The sequence below is a fragment of the Calonectris borealis genome, chromosome 4 (genome assembly GCF_964195595.1).
Source record: "Calonectris borealis chromosome 4, bCalBor7.hap1.2, whole genome shotgun sequence".
In the NCBI taxonomy this organism is placed as follows: Eukaryota; Metazoa; Chordata; class Aves; order Procellariiformes; family Procellariidae; genus Calonectris; species Calonectris borealis.
Genome location: NC_134315.1, coordinates 57961705 through 57988918, shown reverse-complemented (window position 1 = coordinate 57988918; position 27214 = coordinate 57961705). Strand labels below are relative to the sequence as shown.

At 40.6% G+C, this 27214-nt stretch overlaps 1 protein-coding gene across 1 annotated transcript in view; it reads right to left on the bottom strand.

Moving 5' to 3' along the window:
- Positions 1–272: 272 nt before the first annotated feature.
- NPNT (nephronectin) overlaps positions 273–27214 on the bottom strand; it is a 54513-nt gene continuing 27571 nt past the window's right edge. The window contains exons 7-13 of the mRNA XM_075149700.1: positions 22719–22853; positions 21377–21499; positions 19107–19430; positions 9345–9440; positions 8864–8965; positions 5055–5311; positions 273–2413 (exon numbers count right to left, since the gene is read on the bottom strand). Of these exons, the coding sequence (XP_075005801.1) occupies positions 2318–2413; positions 5055–5311; positions 8864–8965; positions 9345–9440; positions 19107–19430; positions 21377–21499; positions 22719–22853 (1133 nt within the window). The 3' untranslated portion in view covers positions 273–2317. The remainder of the gene's footprint in view (positions 2414–5054; positions 5312–8863; positions 8966–9344; positions 9441–19106; positions 19431–21376; positions 21500–22718; positions 22854–27214) is intronic.

Here is a 27214-nt window from a genome sequence, read left to right as displayed (position 1 = left end):
TCTCAGAAAGCTGTAGTAATATGTGGTAAAGACCATCTCCATCCACTGCAGATGAACCAGACCAAAATGTGTTAATCTTGGTAGATGCCAAAGAATGTAACAGTTTGTGCAGGTTCAGTAGTGTGTGGAACTATGATAGCTGCTGCTTCTTGTAAAAGGGATGTTTTTTATTGCAGAAGCTCTTAAATTACCTGTGAAACTGTTCTTTAAAAAAGCTAGGTTGAAAATTGTCATTCTTCCTTTTGAATAATACATATAATGCTCTTGTCGTATTACAGTGAAATGTACTTTTATTTTTAAATCTGGTAACAAGAGTTACTTCACTTTGGTTGAATTGTCATCTTTTGGTTCATTTCACTGCAATAAAAATGAGATTTTTTTTCGATCTAGAAATGAAAGCAAGATTTCCAATTAGTAGCAAGTAACAGCCTCGTTTACTGATTACTTTAAAATAAGGACAAGGTATTTCAACTATTCACAAATATTTCTGACATATTACAAAGTAACGTAAGAGAAAAAAATCATGATCATATTTGAAGCAAAATAGTTTAAAAATGTTTTCAAATGCATTGTTTTTTCCTTTTCAAAATGTTTCTTGATACAGTTTTGCAGGAGACTATCTGTTTGGTCAAATAAACTTCTGCTATACATACTGTGCTTTGTCCTGGGGACAAATTGGAAAAATACTTTCAAAACAGTACTTTGTCAGAAACAGGGGTTTGGAATATGACCTCTAATGGTCTTGCAGTTTTGGCTCTGTGGACTTTGTGCAAGGCTTAACATGAATTTTTTTTAATGATTGTTTTATAACGTGATACAAAGCTGACATTTATTTTACATTGTATTTTAAGTATTTAAACGATCTGAGACCTATTTCTTCTCTATATACATTTTTGAAGCGTTAAGGCTGCACCACTAACAACATTTCATCAATCTTTTGTCATTTTCTTAAATGTTACAATTACTTTGTCAAATTTAGAATTGTTAGCAGCAATGATGATGTTCCTCATTTAAAAAATCCCAAACCAAACAGAAGAATTCCCTAGGAAACTGCACACCACACACATGGTACATACCTAAAAAATTAGTCCAAAGTTCTGATAAATATTTAGTTCCAGCTAGAGCTAATAGTTGTTCTAGTTCTAAAGAATAAAATATTTATTATATACAGGAGAGTCGGATGGAATATGGACATTTGACAAAGATCACTCGAGGCATTTCACGGTTTGAATTGTTCCTACAGCATTAATGCAGCTGCCCCTTTTGCTTATGCGTAGGCTTGTGCCACCTGTGGGAAGGGAACGTTCCTGGTAGCGTCAACAGGCTCAGTCTTACAAGATGCGAGTTAGCTTCTCCAGGCTGCTCCGTCTTCTACTGAACCAGGAGTTTCTTGCAGGATTGAGAACCCTTTAGGGCTTGCTCCTGAGCTAAATGCGAACTTGTACAGCATTATCAGATGCCAGTTTACATCAGGTAAGGGTTTGGTCTTTAGCCTTCAGCATATTACAACATGAAAAACTGCACCAGCATTTTTCAACGAGCACCATTAGCTGACTTTGGTAGCCTACCTATTGGCACGACCAGCGGGATCAAAGAATATGCTGAACTCCTGTCTTGTACCATAAGAAAGCACAGCTGCCAATTACCTTGCAGCTAGAGTCTGTAAATATTAAAAACATAAATATGTTAATAACCATACACATATACACAAAACAGCAGTAACAATATTACAGAATGAAGCGCCCACTCTATATAACTGCTTTTTGTTAATACACCAAAATAAATGCTATTTAATATGAAGCAAACCCTTCTTCAAAGGTCAACGGCAGTAAGCCAAAGTTCAGGTCCAGGCTTCCACTAATCTGAAGTGACTCTGAAGCTAGATCTATCCCACTGTCCATCAAATCTAATCAACGAAAGAGTAGCACTATGGGAAGATAATGAATATCAGTTAACACTAAAACTTTCTGAGCTAGAGCTTTCTTTTGCCACCAGTTGTAATTAATTCTCCCTTTTTCACAAGTGCTCTTTGTGTGAGCACTCACCAGGATTAACATGGGATAAAGTTATTGCATACAAAATATGATTTAGGGGTAAGGATTAATAGAAACGACCAGCATGGGATTGGAATTCCTGAATCCTGGGAGGTGCTCTCCGTGTTTTTAAGTGAAGTTTCAGTGAGATTGCACTTAGCAGACCACTAAGAAGTTGTCACTCTCCAACTTTTTCCTCTTTTTTGTGCAGTTCTGTTTCAAAGCGTGGTAGGAATAGCACGAGAAGGGCTAGAGGAGATGACTGTGCTGGTCCATCGTCTTTGCTAATGCTCTTCAGAGCAGTGTCCTCTCCTCAAGATCACATCATCTAGTCCAATATCCCCAGTTCTTCCTTTCCCTTTCTCCCCTTTGAAAATAACCTGGGAAGAGAAATAGAACAATTTGAGTGCAAAAATAAAGTAAAATGAAAGAAGCTTTGGTTGAGAGAGGTCTCAACAGTAAGAAAGCAAAAGCATAAGCAAGCTCAGGCAATCGTAACTCACTCCCAAAAGCCTATTTATTCTGTTCAGAATTATGGCTGGGTTTTCCATTTCTGATCCTCTCCCTTCTTCACTTTGGCCGGATCTTTGTGAAGAACCAGCGGTTCAGGACAGAGTTGCTCCACTTGCACCATCTGCTGAGGTGAGATGCACTCCCACGTAAGAGAATCTCGGGTGCTTTCTACCTATCATCTCTGTACTGTTTCATTGTCCCTCATGGCAAACACATAAAATTGTCTGTATTCTGAAAAATGCTGTGTAATAGAGGAGCTTTCCATTGCTAAAGCACCTTGCAGCTGCCTTAGTTACGGGAACTAGAAACACCCATCTTTTATTTAACAAATTCTGGCTCCTGGTAATCTACAGAAGCACTGGCTGCTTGCAAAATGGCAGCAGAACTTGGGCATGGATTTAAGTAGATCATTAGCAGTCCAGATTTAGCCTGAGTAGGAGAAATTCAACAAATATAAAGCTTGACTAGAAGGACTGGAGCATAAATCAGAGATGATATACAGAATGGCCAGCTGACTTTAAGAAACACTTCCCGTAAATCTGTATTGCTCACCTGCGCTGCTACTGCTGTGGATTCAGAAGCCTGAAGTGTTTAATACGGTCAGTGTTTTTGACCGTGGCTTAAAAATTATTCAAAGCCTACAGCAAAGCTTTGTAAGAGTCTGCTGTTATCATCGAGCTGGAAAGAGTTAATACACATTCATAGATCAGAAACTTAGCTGTGTAGTTAAAAATAACTTGGATGCTTGCTGATAAGGAGTAGGAGCAGAGGAAGTCAGAGAAACTGTGTTGAATATACTGAATTATTTTTTTTAGAAATAAAAGAATTTAGAAATTATTTTTTATTCAACTCTGTTGAATAAATGAATTTTTTTTTTTAGAAATGACTGATTTTGGGTGTGCTTTAGAAGTAATCTACACAGAGCTAATTCATTAGAAAGCGTGATGAAGGATTCTGGTCTCCGTTCATATTCTCCTCAAGTTTCCAGTTAGGCCCCCCTAAAAATCACTACTGTTTAGTTGCTTTTGGTTTTTAATTAGCCAGAAAATAAAGCTTCCATATTTCTTCCTGATTTCTCTGTGGCAGAGGCCTTCCCTGCTTACCTAGAGTTTTCTCTCATTCCCCGATCCTTGGAACAAATGTCACAGTGGTTCCGGTCAGCAGCCCGGGCTCCCCATGCTGGCAGGAAAAGATCCCAAGCTTGAACTTACTGTTCCGTAAGGTGCCATGAGGCAGCTCTGGTCTGTGGACCAGCGATCGGTTACGGCTGGCAAGCCACGCTGACAGCTACTGCTGAGGTGGTCAAGAGAGGCAGGGGACGGTGCAAAGGGGGACTGCTGGGCTTGTTTGCCATCTCTAAAACTCACTTGCTTTTCTGCCAGACAATATGTTAGTAATACACACTTATTTAATGACCTGCTCTATAAGGTGAGACAGGCCTGAGGATTGCGAGAAGTGTTAAACTTGGCAGAAAAGAGTAAGAATGGGCAAATATATTGTTCACCTGCTATAAAATTCCACATTCTCAGTCTGATATTCATTTACAGCTAACAGAAGGTCAGGCGTCTTTGTTACTTTTGCTGAGGTAAAGTTTTCAGAAAATTAACTGCAGTAATTACAGCCTTAATATTAATTTTAGAACCATACACACTGTGTGTGTTGTAGCCTGCTCCCACCATGAACATTATGATGTTAGAGACCACCTGATATAAGACCTGATAGACCACCTGATATAAGTCAGAGCAAAACAGGCCCTGAAGCACCCAAGCCCCTTCTTCAGATCTGAAGAAAATTCAAAGCTAAGCAGAGGTTAAAGAAAAATGCTGAGCTTTTGATTTATCGGTTTATCACCCAATGTTTCTAAGATTTCCAGTACGAAAAGATTCTCCATGGCACTTCAGACAGCTTCTTTTGATTGCGCTAAACCATTTTGTGTTATTGGCGTAATTAGGTCACCATTTACCTCCTTGTCCAGATCAGCTACAGGTATGCTGAAGACCATAAAACCGTGTGAGATGGCACATGTAACCTTCCTGCATTATCAAAAATGACTTATTTTCAGTTTCTTTGCCCTGGTTTAGCCAGTTATTAATTCACAGGGGATGATTCTTGCTATTTCATGGCACTGTATTATGTAAAGCATTGTTCATGAGGAATCTCGATACAGGCTTTTTGGAAATCCACGTACAGTATGCCATTGTTCATTAGACTGCTCTTTCTACGTGGCGATTCTCTGAAAATAGGCTCTATGAGGTAGCTCCGTACAGGCTATTTTGTAGTTTCCTATGTGTCTATTGCTGTAGGTGGGGTTTTTTTGAAAAAAAAAAAAAAAGATTTGACAAAACGCACAGTAACTCTCTGATCCTTAATATGATTCCATTGGCAGGGATCAAAGAAGTAAAACACAGGCTGAAATTGGGCCCAGAAGACAAACAGTCCAGTGCAACACCAAGTGTCTTCAGCTTCTCATGCAAAAAACCAGAAGGCAGCACATGCATCGGTACTTACACTCTTGATGCCTAGTCCTCGTAAAGTTATGTGTGTCTGTCTCCAGCCATGGCCACCATTTCTTCCCCAGACGGCTGGCCCGTGAGCACCGTTTTTCCTTACAAAGACTTGGAGGGCACCAGCATGCAGTCCAGGCACCTTATGCCTAAACGACAGGCACAAGTCACCGGCCTCAGCCATGTGATCCAAGGGCAGAATAAGATGGGCTACTCTTCCTTCTTTGCCTTTGGGGTCAGAGATGGTGAGATACTGTCCCCCTGCAAAAGAAAAAGCAGTTTGTAGAATTTAAAAAAATACAACCCTATGTTGCAGGACCGAATGCACAAGAGTCATTAAGAAAATCAAAAAGTAAAAAAGGGCTCCACAAGGTCCAGTGAGTCTTAAATAAGGTGTATAGTTGCTGGAACGTGAACCAGAACTGATGCCCTGCCTCCTGCAGGGTAAGATTTACAGTGCTGGTCTTCTGTTTACATTAGTACCAGGTTAGGTCTTGCCCATCTAATTTCTTTTTTTACAAAGGAAATAATATCTGTTTTGAAATTGAAAGTTTCATGTATTCCTTCATTTCTGACAACCCCTCGGCGACTGCATGATTTTAAACCCACACTGACATTAAAGCTACTGTGTACATTTATGCATCTTGTAAGCTGCAGATTTTTGCTATTGGATAGGTGATTAAGAAGGCCAACATAAACGTTACCACCTGACTGAGCTATGGTTCTGTCCCTTTCCTTTTGTTTGGGAACTGTGTTAACAGGTTAAGTCTCAAAGTGTATCCATTTGCAAACACAGATAGCCTTTTTATTTAACCATATTTTAAACCCTTAATCTGAGTTAGATACAGAAAGCTAGAAATAGTAATGATTTCCAAACGGCTGTTAACTTGATACACTCCCTGAAGTCTTCTCTAACAGTAGTAAGTTGTCAGTGAACATACATACTTAATTCAAAACCCTATTATTATCTCTGATCATGTATGAAGTAAAGGTGCCTTCATAAAAACACCTAGAACATGAAAAGTAGAGGATCTCAGATATGGCAACATCCATTAAACCTTAAAAAAAAAAAAAAAGGCATATACTTCCATCAGTCCCACATACCCTTTCACAAAGACACTCAAAACTACAATAAATGAGACTTCACATCTTGGAGAAAAGCCACACCTGTATTTTTTCTTTGTACTTTTCATTAAAACTTTTGCAAGGTAGATGATAACTTTTTAAAATTTGAAATTACCAAAGGGAGGATTATTCACTTTTAAAAAATAAAAATAAAAAATTCTTATCTTACTCTGAATCTAAGATTTTTTTTTTTAATGAGATCACATTTTTAAATCTTTTTTTAATCAAAAAAACCCAAGTTTAATGAACTTAAGGTAAAGGTGGCATTTAGGTTCCTTAGTTGAAACTGATGATGTAGAAATCGGGGGTTTGTAATATTGTTGACATACACAGTCTTTACTTAATTATAGAATAGAAGAATATTTTTCATTTAAATTGTCACCCTGCTACTACTCAACCAGAGCTTTATTTTTTGAAAGCTTCTCTTTGAAAGCCACAATGATTTCCCTCAAAAGCTGTGAGATTTAATGACAATGTACCAGGGCTTGTCACACATTTAAAAGGAAAGGCAACCTCGTCTCCAATTCACTACTTCTACATAGATGTTTAAGTTCTTTGGTCTCAATGAGATTTAACAAAGCAAAGTATTATGCTATCTGGGGCCCCAGATCTGCATTTGGGGGATCCATTTGTCCAAGAATCTGGTTTTGGTTTTTTTTGTGTTTTTTTTTTTTTTTTTAATGCATTGTTTTTGCATCAAGGTCACTAACTGCTAAAATAAGCATAATAGAGTTTAAATAACTGCACCTGTTTGTTGTAGATACAATTGTATCACTGACTTGACTCATTACCTGCATCTGTTTCAGATAGTTACAGTGACTGAATCCAATCAATAGGAAACAGATTTACGTAAGCACAAAGCCAACATATCTGTAGGCAAGCCTCTGCAGGAAAAGGTCCCCTCAAATCAGCATTTTCTGCATGTAAGATAAGCTTATAAGGCTTCAGTATGGCACCTTTCAAAATGCAGATTCTGATAAACCAACAAATAGCAAACTTTGAAAGGTGAAAGCAAACACTCAGGAACAAGCTGTGAAAATAAATCCTTGCAACAAGGTATTCCAGACAGGAGGGAGTGGGTGGGTGACTTCAAGGGACTAGTTTTAACAGGTTATGTCAACAGCAGCAGAACATACACAGGAAACAAAAAGCTGAGATTGTCCCTGACTGGGAAGCGATGCAGGAGAAAAAAAAACTCTAACAAAAAAAGCCAGTTAAAAATCATAGTTCTGGAGCTTAATATGTATTAACGACAATTTTTGAGTACAGAAATGAATATGCCTTGACTTTCTCAGAAACAAAGCGGTTTTAAATCCACCGTTTCAAAAAGATGTTTGAATTATGTGTGATCTTTTTTAAAATGCCAGTCTGCACACAGGGGACAGCTACCTGTTTTCTCACCTACAGGAGGAAGGAGCTGTGATGTCCGAGTTGTTCATGAGACTTTTTAAGCGTTGTAAGGAGCGTACGAAATACTAGAGCATGCCTGTGGGTGGGGAGGGAGCCGGCCCCGTAAGTGAAGACAGCACTTCCCCGTAGCCAGCTAAACAGCCTGAAGAAGGTGCCAGGTCACCCGCTGCGGTGGCAAACGACCATCTCATCAATGGCAGTGTAAGGACAGACATCTGTGATGAGGTGGTGCGTAAGGAAAATGGCTCTCAGTGCCCTCACCCTCCCTCAGCTTAACCTATAACATTTTACCGCCTGAAAGCGCGTTTCCTTCCATCCCCTCACATAACATAAGCATTGTGCACTTCAAAGGCTGCTCTTCTGGGTATGAAGTAATCCCGTCATTACGGGGAGCCAGAGCTGTGTGTCTAATCCCCGGCGCTGTGGGGCAGGCACTGCTGGGGGAAGGGTACGCAGGCAAGGACAGGCAACCTCTCGCTGCCGTAGAGTAAAATCAGCAGGGGACAAAACACAACTAACTTCCAGCAGCGCAGATGTGCAGTTCTGCTGGGACTACACCGGCAGAGGTGCGCGAGTGGAAGGGGTTCCTGCTTCGGCTGACCACCAGTGCCCACGCCAGTCTTCTCCTATCCTGCGAGTGGCTAGTACGCCTCCCCTGTAATATTCATTGCAAGGTCAGCTTTCACCATCCCAATTGTCACACATCCCATTTCCAGAAGTCTCTGCAGATGAGCACCTAACTTGTCTTCCTTCCGTTTACTTAACAGTTTTCCTATATACAGGTTGTTGTAACTTAGAGTAGAATTCAATAAAATCAAACTGAGAGGTTGAACTAGAACATTATATTTGGCAGCAGAACAAAGACTATTTCCAGCACTTTCTATAATTTTGCTAGTAATATAGAAATAATTATGTTTGCGTGGTGGTTTGAAAAATAAGCTTTGTTTCACCATAAATAAAAGTTGTTCTCTAGTCCACATTTTTGTTCTTTCTGATTCTTTTAAGACAAACAATCTTTTACTGAATACATTTACTACTCCTTCAGAGATATTCCTGTTGTAAAGATACCAGCTATAATAAAAGTGCAAATTCTCAATTGCCCTTTCACGTCGGGAATCCTCCATTTTGATTTTTGTACACAGAAGAGGTGTGAGTGATATATCCCGGAATTAAAGAGAACAGAAGCTGTGTAAATTCATCATAATGTGAGAACTGTCATCAACCTCAGGCCTGGGTGGTTCTTCAACTACAGGATGTGATCATCCACAGGTACCTTACCTGATGCATCTCTCACTGGTTCCCAGTGCAAGTCATCATCTTTGTCCTTGATCCATCCGCACAGTCCACTATCAAAATTACAGCTGTGTACCAGCACAGTACCTAGGCAGAACAGAGCAGGAGGTCAAAAAAAAAAAGTGATTTAGATTGTTTTGGTTGGGGAACTAATTTCCCTTGTGGCTGACACTAGCAAGTAAATACGAAAATTAAATGCAGCAGAAGGAGCACTAGAATCTACAAAAATACTAAAACAATAAAAAGGATGATAGTGTTATTATTAACAATTCACACTATTTTTGTGCTAAATCTATTAGGAAATAAAACTATAAAGGTTCACTTAGGTGGTCGTTTTTCTTCTTTTTACAAAGTGTAGTTTAAACAAGGGGCATACGATGTAGGAGTCCTGTAAAAATGTACAAAACCCCAAGAAATCCCCAAAAATCCTAAACCCTCGGGCCCGAATAGGAGACGTGATCTTTACCTGGGTCATCGTTTGCTTCAAATTCATCGGCAGTAATCCCTCTCTCAATTTCAAGTATTTCAAACAGATTATTGCTCACTCCAGGCTGGCGTGGAACTGTAAGAAAAGTAGTTTTTCAGAAATAAATGAGATAAAGGTAGTTAGTGACCTACTTCCTTATCTTCAATAAAAAACAGCAGAGCAGCTCTGGGCATTGTGCTTTTCTTGGAGAATTCAATATATTTAATTATATTTGACACGACGATTCATAAACTTTATGCCTATGTGATTTATGATTTATGTTGTAACATTTATCTGAGCACTGTAAAAGGTGATTCCAAATCTGCTAAAGGCTCTTCGAATGAAAGCTCCTTTTTAACCAGGAAAAAAAAAAAAAAAGGAAGAAAAGCTTTAACCTTGAAGCACACTATTCCCCTCCAAATGCACTTTGAAAGATAGTAGTTTCTCAATAAAATAAAGCCACATTAAAGCTCTTGCTCAAACTTTCCGATCCACTCACCTTCCACAGATGTTTATAGGAGAATCTCAACAGGAGGCAGAGGTACTTGGAAGAGGCCCACATGCACCTAACCTTTGAAACACAGCGGAAGGTATATCCATCTATCTGCAAAGGATTAGAGCTCTCTAAACAATTACCAGGATTGTACTGAGAGCTGAGAAGGAGGAGCTCTAGTGGAAGCTGGAATTCAACTGTAATTATACTTTTTGCTTTCCAGCAAAGTCTGCCCTTCAGCTGCTGATCTCAGCTGCAAGGAGAAGGAACACTCTGGGTGATTAACAGGCCCAGAGGTTATTAGACATTCAGCAGCCAGGACAACATGGGATTTGAGAGGTCTTCATGGGAACGATGCCTGCTAAAGTCAGGTGGCTACAAAGACTTCCACTTAGTTCTGAAGACGCTGTGCCAGTCTGTATAAGTCTCCAGAAATTACACACCAATGTCATGCCTGATGGACAGCTGTCAACTAGAGATAAACAGACTGCACTGGATAGAGCTGTCTTGGAAATTCCTCTTTTAGAGGCAGGTTTAGCGCATAATTAATAACAGTAGTAATGTGTTTCAGACGTGTCCTCAGATGTTATAGACGCCTCTGACACCTACGGTATTTGTAAGGGCCTTATTTATTAAAAACTTGACACGTTTTCCATTTGCAGTGCTAAAATAGGTATCTTAATGTCTCTATAGGCTTCTTAGGCAAGTGAGAACAAGAATTGAGATGATTTACAATTCTAAACTGAAATAAAGGACTGTTGTTTTCAGGAAATCAAATCAAAGCTAAGAAGGAACTTCTTTTGCGCTAGGACAAGACGTAAATAGCACTGCTGCAAGAGTTCCTCTAAAGCCAGAAGACAGAGGAAAATGAAAAATAAGAATGAAGGGGCTTCCTTCATTCAATTCCTTTTGGGAATTAGGACAAAATAAGCAGCCTGATAAAAAGCCGACCAAATACTAATGTATTTTAAAAGTAACATCACAGGCTACAGATCTTGGATGGAAATTTTGTGTAATAAAAATAAATAAATAAAAAGCTTGAAGTCTGTAGGAAACTGGTTAACTCCTTAATATTATAGTCATTTTTGGAATCATTGTGTCTCCTTTTTTTTTTTTTTTTCTTTTTTTTTTTTTATCCTTTGTAGATATTGGATTATGTCTATTTGCAGTCTCAGATATTAATGCTCAAACAGCCTCAAGGACTTTAGGTGGTCTTGGATAGTAAAGGCCTGTTAATTTTTAAGGATACATTTTTTGTAATATTATTTTTGCTGCTTTGTTTAATCTGCTTTTTTTGCTTATGTGATTAGAATTTTGAGATTGAGAAAGAAACCTTACAAATGTGCACAGTCCACACCACCTAGGCCAATAATCACCCTGCAGTACATTTATGCACAAATACTATATTCAATTATATAAAGAAAAAAAATCAGTTTACCTCAGGCAGCAAAAAATCGAAACAGGAATGCTCTAAAACCATCGTTCACCCTTAATCCCTCCCAGCAGGATACTGCTGTCTTTCCCAAGAGCTCTATCTAGCGTGTAGGCGGGACAGCTGAACAAGCACATCGCACAGCTACAGTCACACCTGCACAGAGGTGCTTACGGCGGTATAAGCTGTTCTGACGCGTAACAGCATACACACTCTTACACTGCTCTAACTGCACTACAGTCATGGACAACCACGAGCAGCAGCTTATGGAGCAGATACGTGTGTGAACTGTCTATGTGCGCCTATACCACCGCCACTGCGGTACAAACGGCAGCCATCGGCACTGTTCAAAATCAGCCGCGGTGGGTTTGCTCAGCGATGTTAAAACTGGTAATTCAATTTCTTGGGCTTACTGTGGCCAGCCACCTGGGACAGCAAATCTTGCAGGAGTATTTACTTACAAAGTCTGCTAAACTAACAGCATCCTGTAAGTTACTTACTGTCATTTCTGGCAGGACAGTGCTCTGACTGCAATTTCGCCTTAGATAAGCCCTCACAGTGGAGCTTCACCTCACATTACAACCACACCGCAGGCTGCTGCTCCCCAGGGGACGCAGCAGTCCCCACGCATGAGACACATCTATGCTGCACCCCCAGGGATCATCACCTTGCCTTTCCTCTTCTCGGAATGCACTAAGGAAAAAAGACACTGTTTGTTTCTTATGCTATGAAGAACAAGTTGACAATTTGCTTCAAAACTGCTGAGCGCAGCGTATGTATGTACTGTAGCTGCTAGTCTGGAATGGACATGCAGCCTTTTCTTGACGTGTCTTTGCACCTCCCACATCCACACAGCACAGCGATGGAAAAAGGTCAGCCCACGGGAGCAGACAGAAAAGCAAGCTGCCCTCTCCCCGAGCTGCAGGAGACTCCAGCCTGTGAGGAACCTCACAGTGCCATCACCCTTGGGCCCCATGCACCCACCAGCGATGGGATGCCCACATCCTCTTCTCATCTAGGTTAACATTGAACTTAACACTTTGCACCTCCATATCTTCCTGTTCTTCCCCTGTGCCTTAATTTAAGTTTTTCTTAGGGACCAAAGGTTCAGACCACAGACTCGCAGACAGGTAGTTATAGGGCTCTGAATGAACACAGAGAGCATTGAGGAAACCCACTGCCATGCTCTAGGATTTGTAGGATACCTAGGGGTCACAGTCTCAAGGTATGTGCTTGCCCTGCGGATCCCCTTCCTAGTCCCCAATAGCTCTTGTTTATGGAAAATACCGCAGGAAATATTAGGAATTTATTTTCCAAACTACTTCAGTTTACTCACTAAAATACCATTTCTAATGAATGGTTATTTTATACAAATCTGAGTTATATCTGTGCACACATACAAGCATTCTCCAAGTTAAAGTTGATATATTTGCCTATATAAAGCTCTACAATAAAATATTAATTCAAAACTTTTCTCTAAAGTCCTCTCTAAACACTGTTATTATGAACTTCTAGAAGACGTGTTACAGAGCTTTAAACCAGTCACTTCAGTGCTCAGACCTAATTAGAGGAATGTGCACTCGATATGAAACAAGAGATGCAGGACTCTAAATATGATCCATGTGTACAGTTCTTTTTGCTACGACAACTAATATGTTGAGTGGCGATCGTGGGAGAAAGTATTTGGCACAATTATTTTCTGCAAGCTTTCCAAGCCGTTTCTGTGTACTTTATATAGCGTATCAGTGTGCTTTTCACTTAACTTCAATGGTTTGATTAAGCTTGTTAAATATAAACTTGGCTTCTTTTTCTTGGAGAATTTTATAAGCTCCAAGTGAGCCAATACATCAACAGTACCATATTCTCAAAGTTCATGAGCTAAGTTTTTCATGGACGCATGAATGTGGGGGGAACATTTAATAACTGCATAAGACTGAATTCTTTTCAGCTTTTTAATCCTTTGGGAAAACAGTAGGACTTTTTTTCATTTACTTGCTAATTGCTGAGTTTGGGAGTGTAAGAGATGGTGTGTACATATGTCAAGTTATTTGTAATTACAGAATAATCACTGTTTTGGTGTTACAAAATGAAAACCAAACATGGAGTGCAGCTTCATGTTATTAGTAATTGTTATTACTATTAATAATGCAGTGTTCTGCCTTACAACAAACACTGTGTTCTTACGCAATTCCATTCCACACACAATAATCATGACCAGCTTCCCATTTGTTAAAAAAAAAACCAACAACAAAAAAGGACAAAGATTTTTTTGACTGAATAGTTACAATTGAAAGTTGTTAAATTCCACCTCCAAAAAAACCCTACAAGTGATGAGATCTCACGCAGAACTAGTAGAAAATAGCTAAAAGGAAGGGTAGTCCAGAGGTCAGTCAGACCTCTTTGTAAACAAGAATACGTCCTATTTTCCTCCAGGGAAGACTTTGATATATGCTGGGCTAAAAAGAAGGGGCAACAGAGAGATGCACTTCACTCTTTTATCTGGATACCCGCAGAGTCCAGGATATGTTGCCTAAAACTCCGCAAATTCAAATTCTGCAGTGAGAATTATTTCAGGAAGGGCTTTCATGGCCTGTCCCACCCTCTACAGTACCATTTGCATAACAGGGGAGAGATGGTGCTAGCGTGCGACCACTCTGAAGTCCAGTCTTGCATTTCTCAGGCAGTTACAAGGCTCATTAACTTTGACCTAAATCAAACATCTTATTATGTATCTTCCCAGAAGATTTTCCGAAAAGTAACCTGCCTGCTTTTCTATGAGCAGCTATTCAGGAGGTGCACAGCGACAACTGAGTTTCAGGGAAACACAGCTAACATAAGTAGTCTACAGAAGCTTGCATATCAGACCTGCGGATAAAACTAGGTGGAAGGTTGATGGAGGGTGTGATTTGTAAGACTCCTATGTCTTATGATTTAGCTCCAGAGTACAAGCAGGAACAAAGTGCCTATATTAAATGCTTAAATATTAGACAAATACATTTTAATAGGTGCCAGAACAGTGAAAACAAATTAAATGCTATTGTAGAATGATGCTACTCTAATGATATCGAAGCATAACAAAAACCACATTCTTTGCTTTTAGCATTTCCCTTTTTTCAACAGCTTCAAGGATCACATAACTGCCTTTACTGCACTAAGGACTTTTCAGTCATTGAAAGGGGGAGCAGAAAGAACCATGTTTTAATCCAATCTTTAAATTTTTTTAATAGCTGTTATGAGAAAAGTCTCCCAATTCCAATCTTTTCAGCTCCACTAAGGGCTAAGAAGGAAAATTGCCAAACTATCTTTTAATACAGATAAGCGTTTTTGTTCTGGTTCTGCTGATATCTAGTATTATGCTTTGTCTGTAAGTTTATGCTTTTAATGCTTATCACCCATATCGCAATGGTATCAGAAATTCATAGTCTTATTGACTATTTGTTAGAGACTTTCTCCATCTGAGTAACCAGAAAAGATTCTTCTGTACTTCACTGTAGTTTGTATCAGTTCTGAAATAGTTAAATATTAAGCCATTGCTGCATTCCTCTCTCATTGCCATTCCCCCCATATCCATATCAGGAGATTATCCTTGGTGCCAGATTCCACTGTCTGCATCTGACTAAGTGGTTCAAAGGCCAAGTGTAGGAATTCCATTTTAAAAAATACTCATTTTTTTGTTCTCTGAAAAAGCAGCTCCCCAAAGTCACTGCAGGCATTTTTAGAAAAGGGGTAAAGCAGCTAAAGAAGCGCAACAACCCAATACCTTTCAAAAATTGCAAAGGTATTTAAATAACGTTATCAGCATTATTATCGTTTGTGCTCTGTCACCACTGAACAGACCAATTTCAGTGGTCCTCAGCTGATTTCAAGCTAAGCAGCACATTCAAGAGTGTTCTGAAGTGAAAGCTTAGGACAAGTTTACTTAGCGTGTGTGGGACGGTAGGTCAAATAACAGCAAAGGGAGAAAACAGGGAGCAACGAGTCACCAAAGGTAAGTCACCAAGCTCAGGAAAAGGTTAAATAATCAAAAATAAAATTTGAGAGGTGCTTGCAGAAAACAAGCACCTTGCCCAGGCATGTTTCCTCTCCTGATCTGGACCAACCCTAGACCACCAGTGTGTTTGCATGATTTGGTCTAGTGCACGAAGACACCTATCAGTGTACAGCGCACCAGCTATGCCTTTGCCATAGACTGCCAAACAGAAGTACCACCTATTCAGATGGCTAAGTAAAGCAGCATTTACAGTCATGCTGCTTTGTCAAAGTCTAGCTAAGGCTTCAGAGCCTGAGGGGGAAAAAAAGGAAGGAAAAAGTGCATCCATGCATCACAAGATAACCTAGTTTAAAAACACAACTTTAAATATTGAGGTCTTCAGCAAATGCTAAGGGCTGGAAGATCAGAATTGCCAGTGGTTGCTGGCTGCAGTGCTCTGTGCTGGATTTTGCCCATCCTTAGTGATAAAACACTACCTTTTGTGACTCTTTGGGATACAACAGCCCTTGGCGACACATGAGGAAGCAGCCATCTAAGAAGACACCATAACTCTTCCGAAGACTTTACAAAACTGAAGTTAAGTCCTACTTCATGATCTGAGTGGATCTAACATCAATTTCGTCCTCTGTTTTCCAAGACAATGAGTGTTGTAAGATGAATTGCTGCCTGCGTTCTCCCGTGGGAAACAAATAAAGAAGGCAAGAGCGAGGCTTTCTCTTCTTTTTTCAGGCAGTCATATGGGTACCACAGTGCAAATTCATTTTTGCGCTTCTTTGCTGCCTCAACTGGAGAAGCAGATGATGTGGGGAATGAACCTGAAGAGGCTCAGTATAAGCCAAACGAAATTAGCTCATATCCACAACCCAGGAATACTGCAAAGATGTCTGATGTAGGTGAGATTAAAACAGCAACAGTTTTAAAGAAGCTGAAGGAATTAGCTGAAAAAGCCCCTTCCCTGAGGAAATACAGAGGCAAGTGAAAAATCCACAAATGTTTTTGGAGGTGGGGGGCGGGGTTGACATATCCACAAGGCAGATAAGGAGCACGTCAGAGGTCAGTTAAATGTTACTAGTCATTTCAGTTTAAAATTCTGTATTGACTTAACATCGTGGTTGTTAACATTGTGTTTGGCTGTGAGGAATGCTTTTTGAGAGGCCCTGGCTTACGCCTGGTGGAAGCCGTCCTGAGCTGGCGGTGCCTCACACAGAGCAGCTGCTGCCTAGCAGAGACAGGCGCTGCTCTCCCACGGGCCTGGAGCAGGGGCAGGGCTGGCCTGCAGCACGCCAGCAGGAACCTGAAGCTTAACCCACCCGGCAAATGCCATCTGTAAGCTAACATAAAAGGCATTTGAGCTAATGCACTTTATCTTGCATTTGCCACTGGCCAAGAGCACACATGCAGCCAGTTCTCCAGCCCAGGAACTCAGCACCTGGCAGTAACGCTCCCATGTCGCTGAACCCCTGGTGTGACGACATTTGGGATCATTGAGTATCTCTGTATTATCCTCAGAAGTGCAGGTCTCGGAGCAGGCGAGGACAAGCTGAGTCATGCCCTGCACATCCCATTGTAGTAATGTATGTGGCTATAACTTTTCTACCGGCTTTTCTAGTTGTCCCACATGATGAAATGTAACTTTTCCGCTTCCCCGCAAACTCCTACAGTAACAGGATTCAATAGGTAAAGTAACACCTTACTCTACAAGCGATGCTTTCCTTGACAAGGTAGCACATTCTTCTGGAACAGAGCTGTTTTGCACTCAACTGTAGTTTTCAAATCCTAAACAAATGCTGTGGTGCACTCACTAAATAAATGCCTCTGGACAGAGAGAAGGTAGAAGGAGACATCAGTGACTACTACCTGGATGATACTTTCAAAGTAGTCATGAAAGACAGACTTTAGAAAGACAGAAACAAAAGAGATGATACCAGCTTCGTTACGGATTACACTACTAGCACTATGCAAATTCCTGCCTAGGATCTAGAGCACAGGTGGGAGTGTCTGCCTTCAGTAACGTGGTCATGTCACACACGTACGTATATCAAGTATATCTTTAGCAGGGCATAGAAGAAGAAATAACATGGGATTAAAGACACATGTCTATTCACTTGATCTGACGAGCTCTCTCTCCCTGTATTACCTACTGAAACCAGTAACAGTTGCTGGTGCTCGACCTGCTGGTATCCTGTATTGTGCACTGAAGCTTTTGAAGCTATGTATGTATATCACAAACCTCGAAGGGTGGCAGCTGACCCAAATAGTTGATAAACACTTAGCAGAGATCAACTTTTCCTGTGTTTGTTGTATGTACCACAATGTAAGCTTACAGTCAGAAAACAAACACTTTTACTTTCCTACTTTCCAAACCCCTGTATCTGAAGCATACGTACTGAAAGTATTAGCTTCAAAATCAAGCCTCTAGGGATAATGTAGAAAGACTAATTGTAAATAATAAGCTTTATACAGATGATTGTTATGACTTCATGAAAATAGCTGAAAACTATCCCTCTGCTTTAGAATTCCAGAGAACACTTGCAACACGAGACAGCCTGGGAAGCGCAATGCTAGAGTCTAGAATAATTTCCAGAGAATTCTGTATTTTTAACTATTGGTTCCCATTATATTAAGTTTTGGGAGTCTTTACTGTATTTCTTTTTAGAATTCTACATAAAAATGTTTTTATATTTTAACTGAATATAGATTGTTTAAAAAACAACCTTGAAAAAGCCAAAAGCACATTCCTCTGAGTAGTACCAGGATTTATCTTCCCAAATTCTAAGTCAGCTTTTGTCTCCATTTTAAATTTATCAAACTGTCTACAACAGATAAAACGTCAACAAGGAAAACAAACCGTTTTTTACAAGGAACAAAATATTTCACTGTGTAATGACCTAAGAGAACACAGCCCAAAAGTTACCACACAGATGCCAAAGCAACCGGAATAAAACTCCCACGTTGCTTGTACACCTGCTCTGAGACAGCAAACTTTTCCTCCTACTACATTGCTTCAGCAGCTTTATTGTTCATCAAGCTGAAGGAGAAGGGCTTATCCAGCACACCCTCCCATCTCTAAAATTAGCAGCAGAACTAAAGATGAAATCGAGTGTTGAGTATTTCTTGGCAGATATGTGTAACTCGGCATGTGCCAGTAATGTCTTCTGTGGTATGCACTAAAGCTGGCGTAGAAATGGGGCTGTAGCTTTCAGAGCAGCTCTTAAAATGACATGTGTTCATGCTATGAGAATCTTTACTATCTTCAGCTTTTCATGTATCCATTTTCATAGATGCAGTCCATAAAATTAGCCTCTATGTTATTTTTATGCAATTTTCCCATTGCTTAGTCATTAACATCCAAGACTATTTGAATTCATACAATAAGGTGACATAACAGAGTCTTTAGATAATCAGATATGGTCCCATTTCTTACCATTCTTAAAGCTAAGGAAATATGCTGTCTAAGAGTGACTCTCAACTCCCTGAATTTGAATCCATTAACTATTTATGAGTTACGTTGCATTTCAATGTTTTTCAATAAAATGTCTTTTGTTCTCCAAAACTTTCGTCTGAAAGCATAATTAAGTTAAGCACTTACACAGGGTGATATACTCACAAATAATTTCAGGAAGAAAATCTGAAATTTTTGGTTGAATTGATCCAGAACTTCCTCCCCACATTTTTGTTAGGGCATAAAAACAATTATTTGTGCAGCTTTATCTTATGAACACTTCCAGTTTCATGTCTTTGTTCTCACTGATAGTGTGTTCCAAAAAAACCAAACAGTACAGCGCATGCTATCACCTCACTGCATCTACAGTTCTGATAAATGAAAGGATATGTAAAATTACTTACTGAACACATCTCCTCGGGGTATCTGAGGATCTATCTGGATCCTGTTGTCATCTGTAATTCCTTGGGAAGATGTAGTTTCAGTGGGAACATGTGAAGGCTCTTCAGTTATTGTTGGAGTTCTTTGTGGCGGTAGTGTAGGTCTTAACGTTGTAGGTTGAGGTGGTGGTGGAGGCGGAGGCCTCGTCACTGGCTTTGTTACTGGCCTTGTTGTCACCGGCACATACCTAGTGGTTGGCTTTGGTGTCAGTTCAGTTGTTGGCCTGGGTGTAGGATGAGTCGTTGGCCCAGGTGTAGGACGAGTCGTTGGCCTGGTCACCGGCCTTTCTGTAACAATAGCAAGTACATATGGTGGTCTGAGAGGTTGCCTTGTGCCTCCAACATCAGGAATCCTATTGGTTATACCACTGCCTCCCTTAGGGAGTGTGCTGTTGCCCTTAAATATATGATATGGACCAGGTGGTTCAATCATAACACTAGGAATAACTGCAAAGAGAATCAAAACGGGATCAAAACGGACATCTGAGTCTCTCGCTCCAGAAACCTAACAACATATTTCATTATGACATGGAGAGTCTTTGCTGAAATAATTTGTCGTCTTCTGAATGTTTTCACTAATTAGAAACATACTTTAGCATCAATGCTGCTGAATTATCACATCCCTTTAGATAGTACTTCTCATTACAGCAGTTTAGAGATGATTTAGAATGACTGATGGCCAAGAGACTTCCACCCCCATCTCCTCCCAAGCGTCAACTCTCTTTCAGAGGTGGTAAAACTTGCCCAAAAGCACTGTTAGTAAAAAAGCACAGACAGGAAGATGTGTGTTTAAGTAGCCCTCTAAACTGGACAAGTTTGTACTCTGCAGCAGAGGCGAGTTTAGTGAGACTCAAATGTTACAATCATTTTGGTCATGGATGGGCAGACACCCTTGGCTGAAGAAAGCTATCTTTCAGACCTCTCCACTTCTAAACTTTTCTCCTTGTCAATAAGCATTAATCATTTTACAGAGATTGAACCTAAGCCAATAGCCTTCATTTAGATCTTTACCTTTGCTAAACACCAGGAAACTAAGTAAATGGCATTTTTTCAGCCTCCACAAAAAGGAGAAGGTGAACTGAGCACTACCTGCACCACAGTGACAGTGCCTACAGTACCATCTCCCCCAATATTTCATAAAGAAAGGACAACAGATTTTAACTTGGTTTCACAAGGGGAGTTTCTGCAGACATGAAAGGCAATAACATCTGCTTTGTTATTTATAATTTTCTACTTGTTAATAAGCCTTTTATATCTCACTGGAGATCTTAAAAGCCCCAATAAGAACTCCAGTCACATATTTTGTGTACAAGTGTTTCAAGTATAACACACAGTTAAAATGAAGAACTACTGTTTGTTAAACAATGAATTGTTTGATGATAGCAAGTAAAAAGGTTTTCTCTCTGGCCACCTGCTTATTACTATTCTTTTGAATACCCTGCGGTTTTTACGTTATGGTATATTAAAATATAAAATGCATCTTAGGACTATGTCCCAGTAACACATGTGAAGTGTGTCCACATCTAATTGCAAGCACTCAAGTTGTGAAAGATCACCTTAGCCAGATCACATTACCATGACAGCTACAGCCAAAGAAACAAGTCAAAAGAGCACAAGTACTGCTCTTTAAAGAGATCAGTGAGTCACCAAAGACCAGAACTCTGGTATGAACACCAGGTCCTCGAAAAGATTCAGCAGATGTCATGAAGTTGCACAGTCCTGAGGGATGTCAAATGTGGGGGAGCTCCAATGGCCTATTCTGTACCAAGGGGGATGGCTGCTTCTCCCAAGAGAGGAAGGAAATTCTCCAACAGGGAATTCTTCCAGAGAAATCCTCCCTCTCAGCTCTGCTCACACCTGGGAAGCAGTGGGGAGTAGGTGGGCTGCTGTGATGGGCCAGTGGTAGAGCGTGCATAATAACAGGGTGTGCATAATATGTACTGTTTGACCAGACCTACCCTGCTTACTCAGTTGTTCTCATCCTGAAGCAATCTCTAGAATGAAGCTGTGAATAGGGAGAGGTGAATTTCTTTCTAATTATGAAAATGTCTCAGGGAAAGGTATTTTTACCAAGGTATGCTAAGACTCAGCAAACTCTGACTACATTCCCTGGCCTCTTATTACGTATTAAAAATAGTTAAGAGAAACTGAGCCCGATAGTGCTGTATCTCAAAATTTACAACATGGGACACATTTACTTTCAGAATTCCTTTTTTAAAAAGAGCATTACATACGTATGCAGTTTGTTCCATTGTCTCTGTACCCTTCTTTACACTTGCATTTGTAAGATCCCGGTGTATTGTAACATCGTGAAAAACTACCACACCGATGGTGGCCAAGGGAACATTCATCTATATCTGCAACAGAAAGTTACATTAAAAAATCATTTACATCAAAGAAACTTAACTTTCTGCTTATCTCTGCAAAAACACAAACAGTAGTATGGTCATTAGGAAGATATTATTAATTTTGAAAAATGTAATAAAACTGAATTGCCAGTGGGAAAATAAAGATAGTCACAAATCAATGTGGTGATACAAACGTCAGGGTAAAAGGGACTATTGTGCAACTCTGGTATTGCTTAGCTTAAACTTTAGCATCAGCTTCAATTATGTGCCGTGGGTAGATTGCTGTTGAGATCATGAAGATCACAATTGTAATAACCACTTCTTAACGGTGACATGATAAGAAAAGAAAAACTGAGTGTAGGAATATGCATGTTCTTAATCACACAGGTATTAAGCTGTTTTTTCATAAAATGCTTCCTCTATTATACATCTGTATGGATGTCTCTACATCAAGTAGAAACTGCTTCAAACATCTTATATGGCATTTCCATGTTTGTTGTTAGTGATGCAAGCAAAAATCTCCAAATTCCAGTGCTCTGCATAGAGATTTCTCTCCAAAAAATACACTTAAACAAACATAAAGGAATGCCTCATTATCTCCACGTGATCCTTTTTTCAGCAAAAGGATCATAACCAGTTGAGTCCCTGGGAAACTAAGACAGTGGGACCTAGGAACATCTTTGTTGAAGGGCATACACCAGCTGCGTTCCAGTCTCATGTCCAGACAAAGACAGGTTATTTCCCAAGCCCTGCCTTTTCCCCACCTGTCTTCAGGGGAAGGAAAGTTGGGCAGCCTGGGTTGGAGGAGCTAGGGTGTGCTCTAGCCACTTTTTCTTATCTTGGATCTTGGGACATGCAACGGAGCACACCCGTGTTAGAGCTCAGACATGGCCTAAGCTCGTACGCTGCTCCAAACCTACAACTGCTTGTGCACAGTGAAATCTGTGGGGACAAAGGCTTTGGAAAGGAATTCCTGGGGTCATCAGCTCTGCTCTCCCACTGGCTTCCACAGGAGAACCAGTTACAAGAATGGGGGCCAAATATATGCTTTCTTTTTCACAGTCTATTTCTATAATCCACTCTCTCCTAAAATACAGATACAGTGCAACCTAAACCAACCTGCTTCAACATTTCAGCCATAATAAGCAAACATTCCTCTTTAAACCATTAATTTTAGTTTAGAATACGCAGTGCTATTACATGCACATAAGAAATAAGTTGTTATTACCATGGCATTGGTATTTGCCTCCAATGTACATTAGATCAAAGCCTTTATGACACCTGCAAATGTAACTTCCAAAAGTATTGACGCAGTGCCTAAATCGTGGACAGATAACTCTCCCAGTAGCACATTCATCAATATCTGTGGAAACAAAGGAACTATATTATTCTTAATGACAGTTAAAATACAATCTATACTATTTAAATTAAACTGGTTTCACATAATGAGAAACTAAAGAAGAATAGCCAAAGTATTTTTGATAAGGTCCTTTTGGCTAAAAGCTGGTCAGCCAGCAGTAACACCTGAGCACTTCTTCTGGCTGTGCCATCTCAGTTCAGCTCTTGGTCACACGCTTAAATTTTTATGCCTCCTGTGCCAGAAGCCTTTACAAATACTGTAAGTGACAAGAGATGCACTGGCATAACGAGCATTGCCACTGAATTTGGAATGCTTGCTCTATGCTCTTGCCATCCTGGTAACCTTCCCCTTGGAGAGGACACATTCTCTAATTCCCCACAGAACGCATGACAGCTTCTTCAAGGCCTCGGAACACTCAGCCTTAAAACTGTAATGGTATTTGAAGAAAAGCAATTTCATGTTATTTGTGTAACTTTCTTTTGTCCCACTAAGCCATGCCCGGTTATAAAGACAGCACCTAGATTTACAGACAAGGAAAAATAATAAAAACTACCCCAGTAATTCTTTTTCTGAAACATGCCTGAAATATTGTTCCTGTAGCACAGGTCATAGGTGCATATTCAAAGTGTATCACCCTGCAGCAGGAAGTGGTTTGTTTTTTTAAAATCTCAGGTGTCCCTAATCCATGACCTGCCCATTGAGCCTATCAAGAAATCTCCATCTGTTCGGGACTTGCTCTAAACAAAGAGAGTTTAAGCTAATGCCAGGGATGCAGTATTTCTGGGTCTCCTACCAGTTGGTTACCACAGGCCAAATGCTTTTTGAGTACCTGCTATTTGCCATCTCTTACCCTGCAGTGCTTCCGCTGTAGCTGACCCCTGTTGCACAGAGAGGCTGGTTACCTAAGCGACCTCAAAATATCGCTGAGGTTCCGAGATAGATGGCTCCCATTTGCGCTGCCAGGGCCTCCCAGCAGGACCTGAAGCAGTGCTTCAGCAAGCGACGTCCAGACAAGGACAGAGGAGTGGGAAGAGACGGGTGATGCTCGGTAAATGTCTGACGCCCCTCATCTCCCAGAAGATGCTGTTCTTCACGCTAACAAGCCAGGCAGAGGCCCAGGGAGCAGCTGATGCTCGCCCAGTGCTGCTTTCGCTGTCTGGGAAACTCTCAGATGAGGCCAGGCTGATACACAAAAGCTGCTCGTGCTACCACTCACTTTGTAGCCCTTGGAAACCGAGCTGAAGCCTGCTGAGTGCTTGAACCCTAATTCTTCACTGAGGTAGAGGCCTGCCACGCAGGGCTGCCTCTGCCGCTCCTGACGTTTGTTGGTTATCTACAGAGCACAGTTCAAGCCTTTGCTCTGCAACTCTCTCAGGAAAGCAAGATTTTGCTCTCCACGCAATTCTCTTCCCAAAAAGAGCGCTTCAGCTGCAGGTGTCAAGAGAGCAAAACAAAGACAAGTGATTGATGCCCTGCTGCTTGTGAAAGAGGCCTGAACCAGGCAGAGAGAGGCCCGAGTCTCTTGCACAGCACAGGAAAAATGTTACCACAGAAGTGCTGGTTAGGTAGGGCAGCTACCTGAGGCAGGGGAGATGTAGCTTTAAATTCCCCAAGCTGTGTTTCCCACAGCCGAAAGAAGTGACCTAAAGCCATGAGTTACCGGCTAGATGGGCTGTCCCAGTAGCTCCTGCTGGCACTGTCCCACTCTGCATGAAGAATTACTGAGGACAGCAGGGATCCAAGCCCCGAGCTCCCGCACTCCTGGCCCGTCAGGCTGCTCTGACACAGCAGCTCTGCGTTACTCTCAGTCGGGAGCACTTCTGCAATGCCGAGGTGAAGGCCTGAATCAGAAAGGAAACAAGGCCAACACTGGGCACCTCTCCAGACGTCTGAATCTCCCTATAAATCTGCCTCTTGGTTTGAATCTATTATTAGGATTTGAGTACATTATTAAAAGTTTTATAAATTCTACAGTTTTCCTTACTGTTATTTAATTTACAAGCCACAATCTTCTGCCCTTTATTAAAATATTATTTCAAGGCTGCAAATTTCAGACTCTTGATTACCATGAGTGAGTTGGGGTTCTCCGTTGTTTTTATCTTTAAACCACAACTTCAAAAAGCAATTCAGTAGGAAAAAGATTAGCCACTGAATATACCTCATCATGGCATGCATTATGTTCTTTAAAACCTAATGCAGCTTGTCCTGCCTTTCCCTCTGTACATATTCATGTTTTTGCAAATTCCCATAAGGCAAGAAGTATGTTAGATGATGAGAGCACTGTAGTGGTATTGTTTAATTTTCTAGGCAGTTATACATCCTAAAGACACAGGACAGAACTGCTAATCAATACACTGTTGAAAACCAACACAAAAATAATGGAAAAAATTAACAGTCTACTGCTTGCATTTAATATGAGAGGTGGGTGGATGCTCGTTACTGGTGGGAAGCAGGTATGCAAGTGCTTAGATTAGCTTCCTGCAGTTCTCAAACAGTACAGTGACTGTGCCTTCTTTCAGGTCCGTGGACCCATGCCAATTCACACCTGGCCCCAAATGGTGTAAGGCTGTTTCCCTTTGCCTGCTGCAACATGCTGTGGCTCGTGCCTGCTTCCTATGAAAGCCAGGGCATGAAGGAGTGATTTGTATTCTGATCTCAGCCTGGTCTGCCGTGGAGGCGCATGCCCAGACTTAGCGCCAAGGAGCTGCTCCAAAGGCACACAATACAGACAGCACCTAGTGTGTGTGATGGTCAGTGTTCAACAGAGAAGCAGAATTACAAAGTCTTGCTTCTCTCCTGCTGTAAGTACGACCATATTGTCAACGCAAGCACTAAACAACTATGAGACTGATTTAAGAATAGTATGATTTTAAAGTTTACAAGGTCATACTTTCAAGTTTCTACACAAAACCAAAACAACTAGAAAGGATTTATTTTACCGTGAAAATAATTATTTTCAGTCCTCAAATAATTTCAGACCTTCTGAAGCTGAAATGTGTATGCTGCTCTTTTCATTAAATGAAAATCCCAATCCAAAAAGCTGGCAACACCGATTGATTTATTGATTCAAGAGTCATTAATCAATTAATTAGTCAATTAATCCATATTTTCATGGAATACTTTGCCAAATTCTTTTTCAATTCATTGTTATTTAGTTTGCATGATTTACCTTCGCAGCCAAATTGTTTGGTAGCTCTATACTGATCATCAGGAAGGAACGTTTTAACAAGAGAATGATCAGCATGGGTTAAACTAAGACTAGAATAATGCCTAGAGGAATTTCCACCTGTGCTAAAAATAAGCATTACATTCCCAGCTGTCTTTCAAACTCTCCTCAAACAAGGATTTCATGAGCCGCAGCCAATGCACACTTCAGGTTTTTTTTTTACTATCATCTACACTTCTATTTGTACTGCAGCAATATCCAGACCCTTGCTAGAGCCGACAACCTCCACAACAGTGATGGGCTTGTACACATGTGAGGAAAGGCACAGTCCTGGCCCCAAATAGCTTCAATTCTTGGAGGTATTTACTCGTTTTTGCAAATTCACATAAGGCAAGAAGGCAACTCACACTTGATAGAGAAATAACACAAAAGCGGCGCATGTCACAATCACTTCTTACCAAAAAAGAGGAGTAGATCGATCATGTTATGACCCATGAAGGACAGACATCTCTTGCTGTGACTGCTTTCTCTGTATTGTACAAGGCTGCTCTGAAATAGGTTATGAGATCAATCTGAATGATGCACACCCAACTGAAATGTGGGTGCACAGTTCTTCACCTTTCTGGGAAAAATGTTTGTTTGAAAACTACACTGAAGAACTGAAAGTATTTCATATAACTGGTTTGAGTGCTAGTCTTCGGCATTAAAACTGCACTTTGTTTACGTCAAAGTATGAAGTTTGCCTGAATATAAAAACACACACTAGGAGAATCTTGCAAGTATTTTTCTAGCGAATTTCTGTACTTGGTATAACTTCCTTGAATTTGTACTTAAAATCACTCAGCTCACTATAGTATGGCACGTCTCTTCCAAAGATTTCTGTCTTCCGTAATGTCCACAGTGGGATTAATCACAATTCAATCCCTTCAGCATGTGACAATGGTGGGGTTTTTTCTCCTGTTTTACTCATTCTTTTGCCTACATAGACGTGCCAATCATGCACTTCAGAAAGCCTCCAACTTAGAGCTGAGCCTGCTCCTCACATCAGAAGATCTAGAATCTGTCCCCTGCTCTGCCAACAAATTCTTGGTCAGCATGGGTCAGCCACTTGGAGAACCACCTCCCCTGTGGATAGCCATGATACCCAAATGGACGATTAGGGCACCCACGTTGTCTTACATTCTTTCAGTGCAAGTGT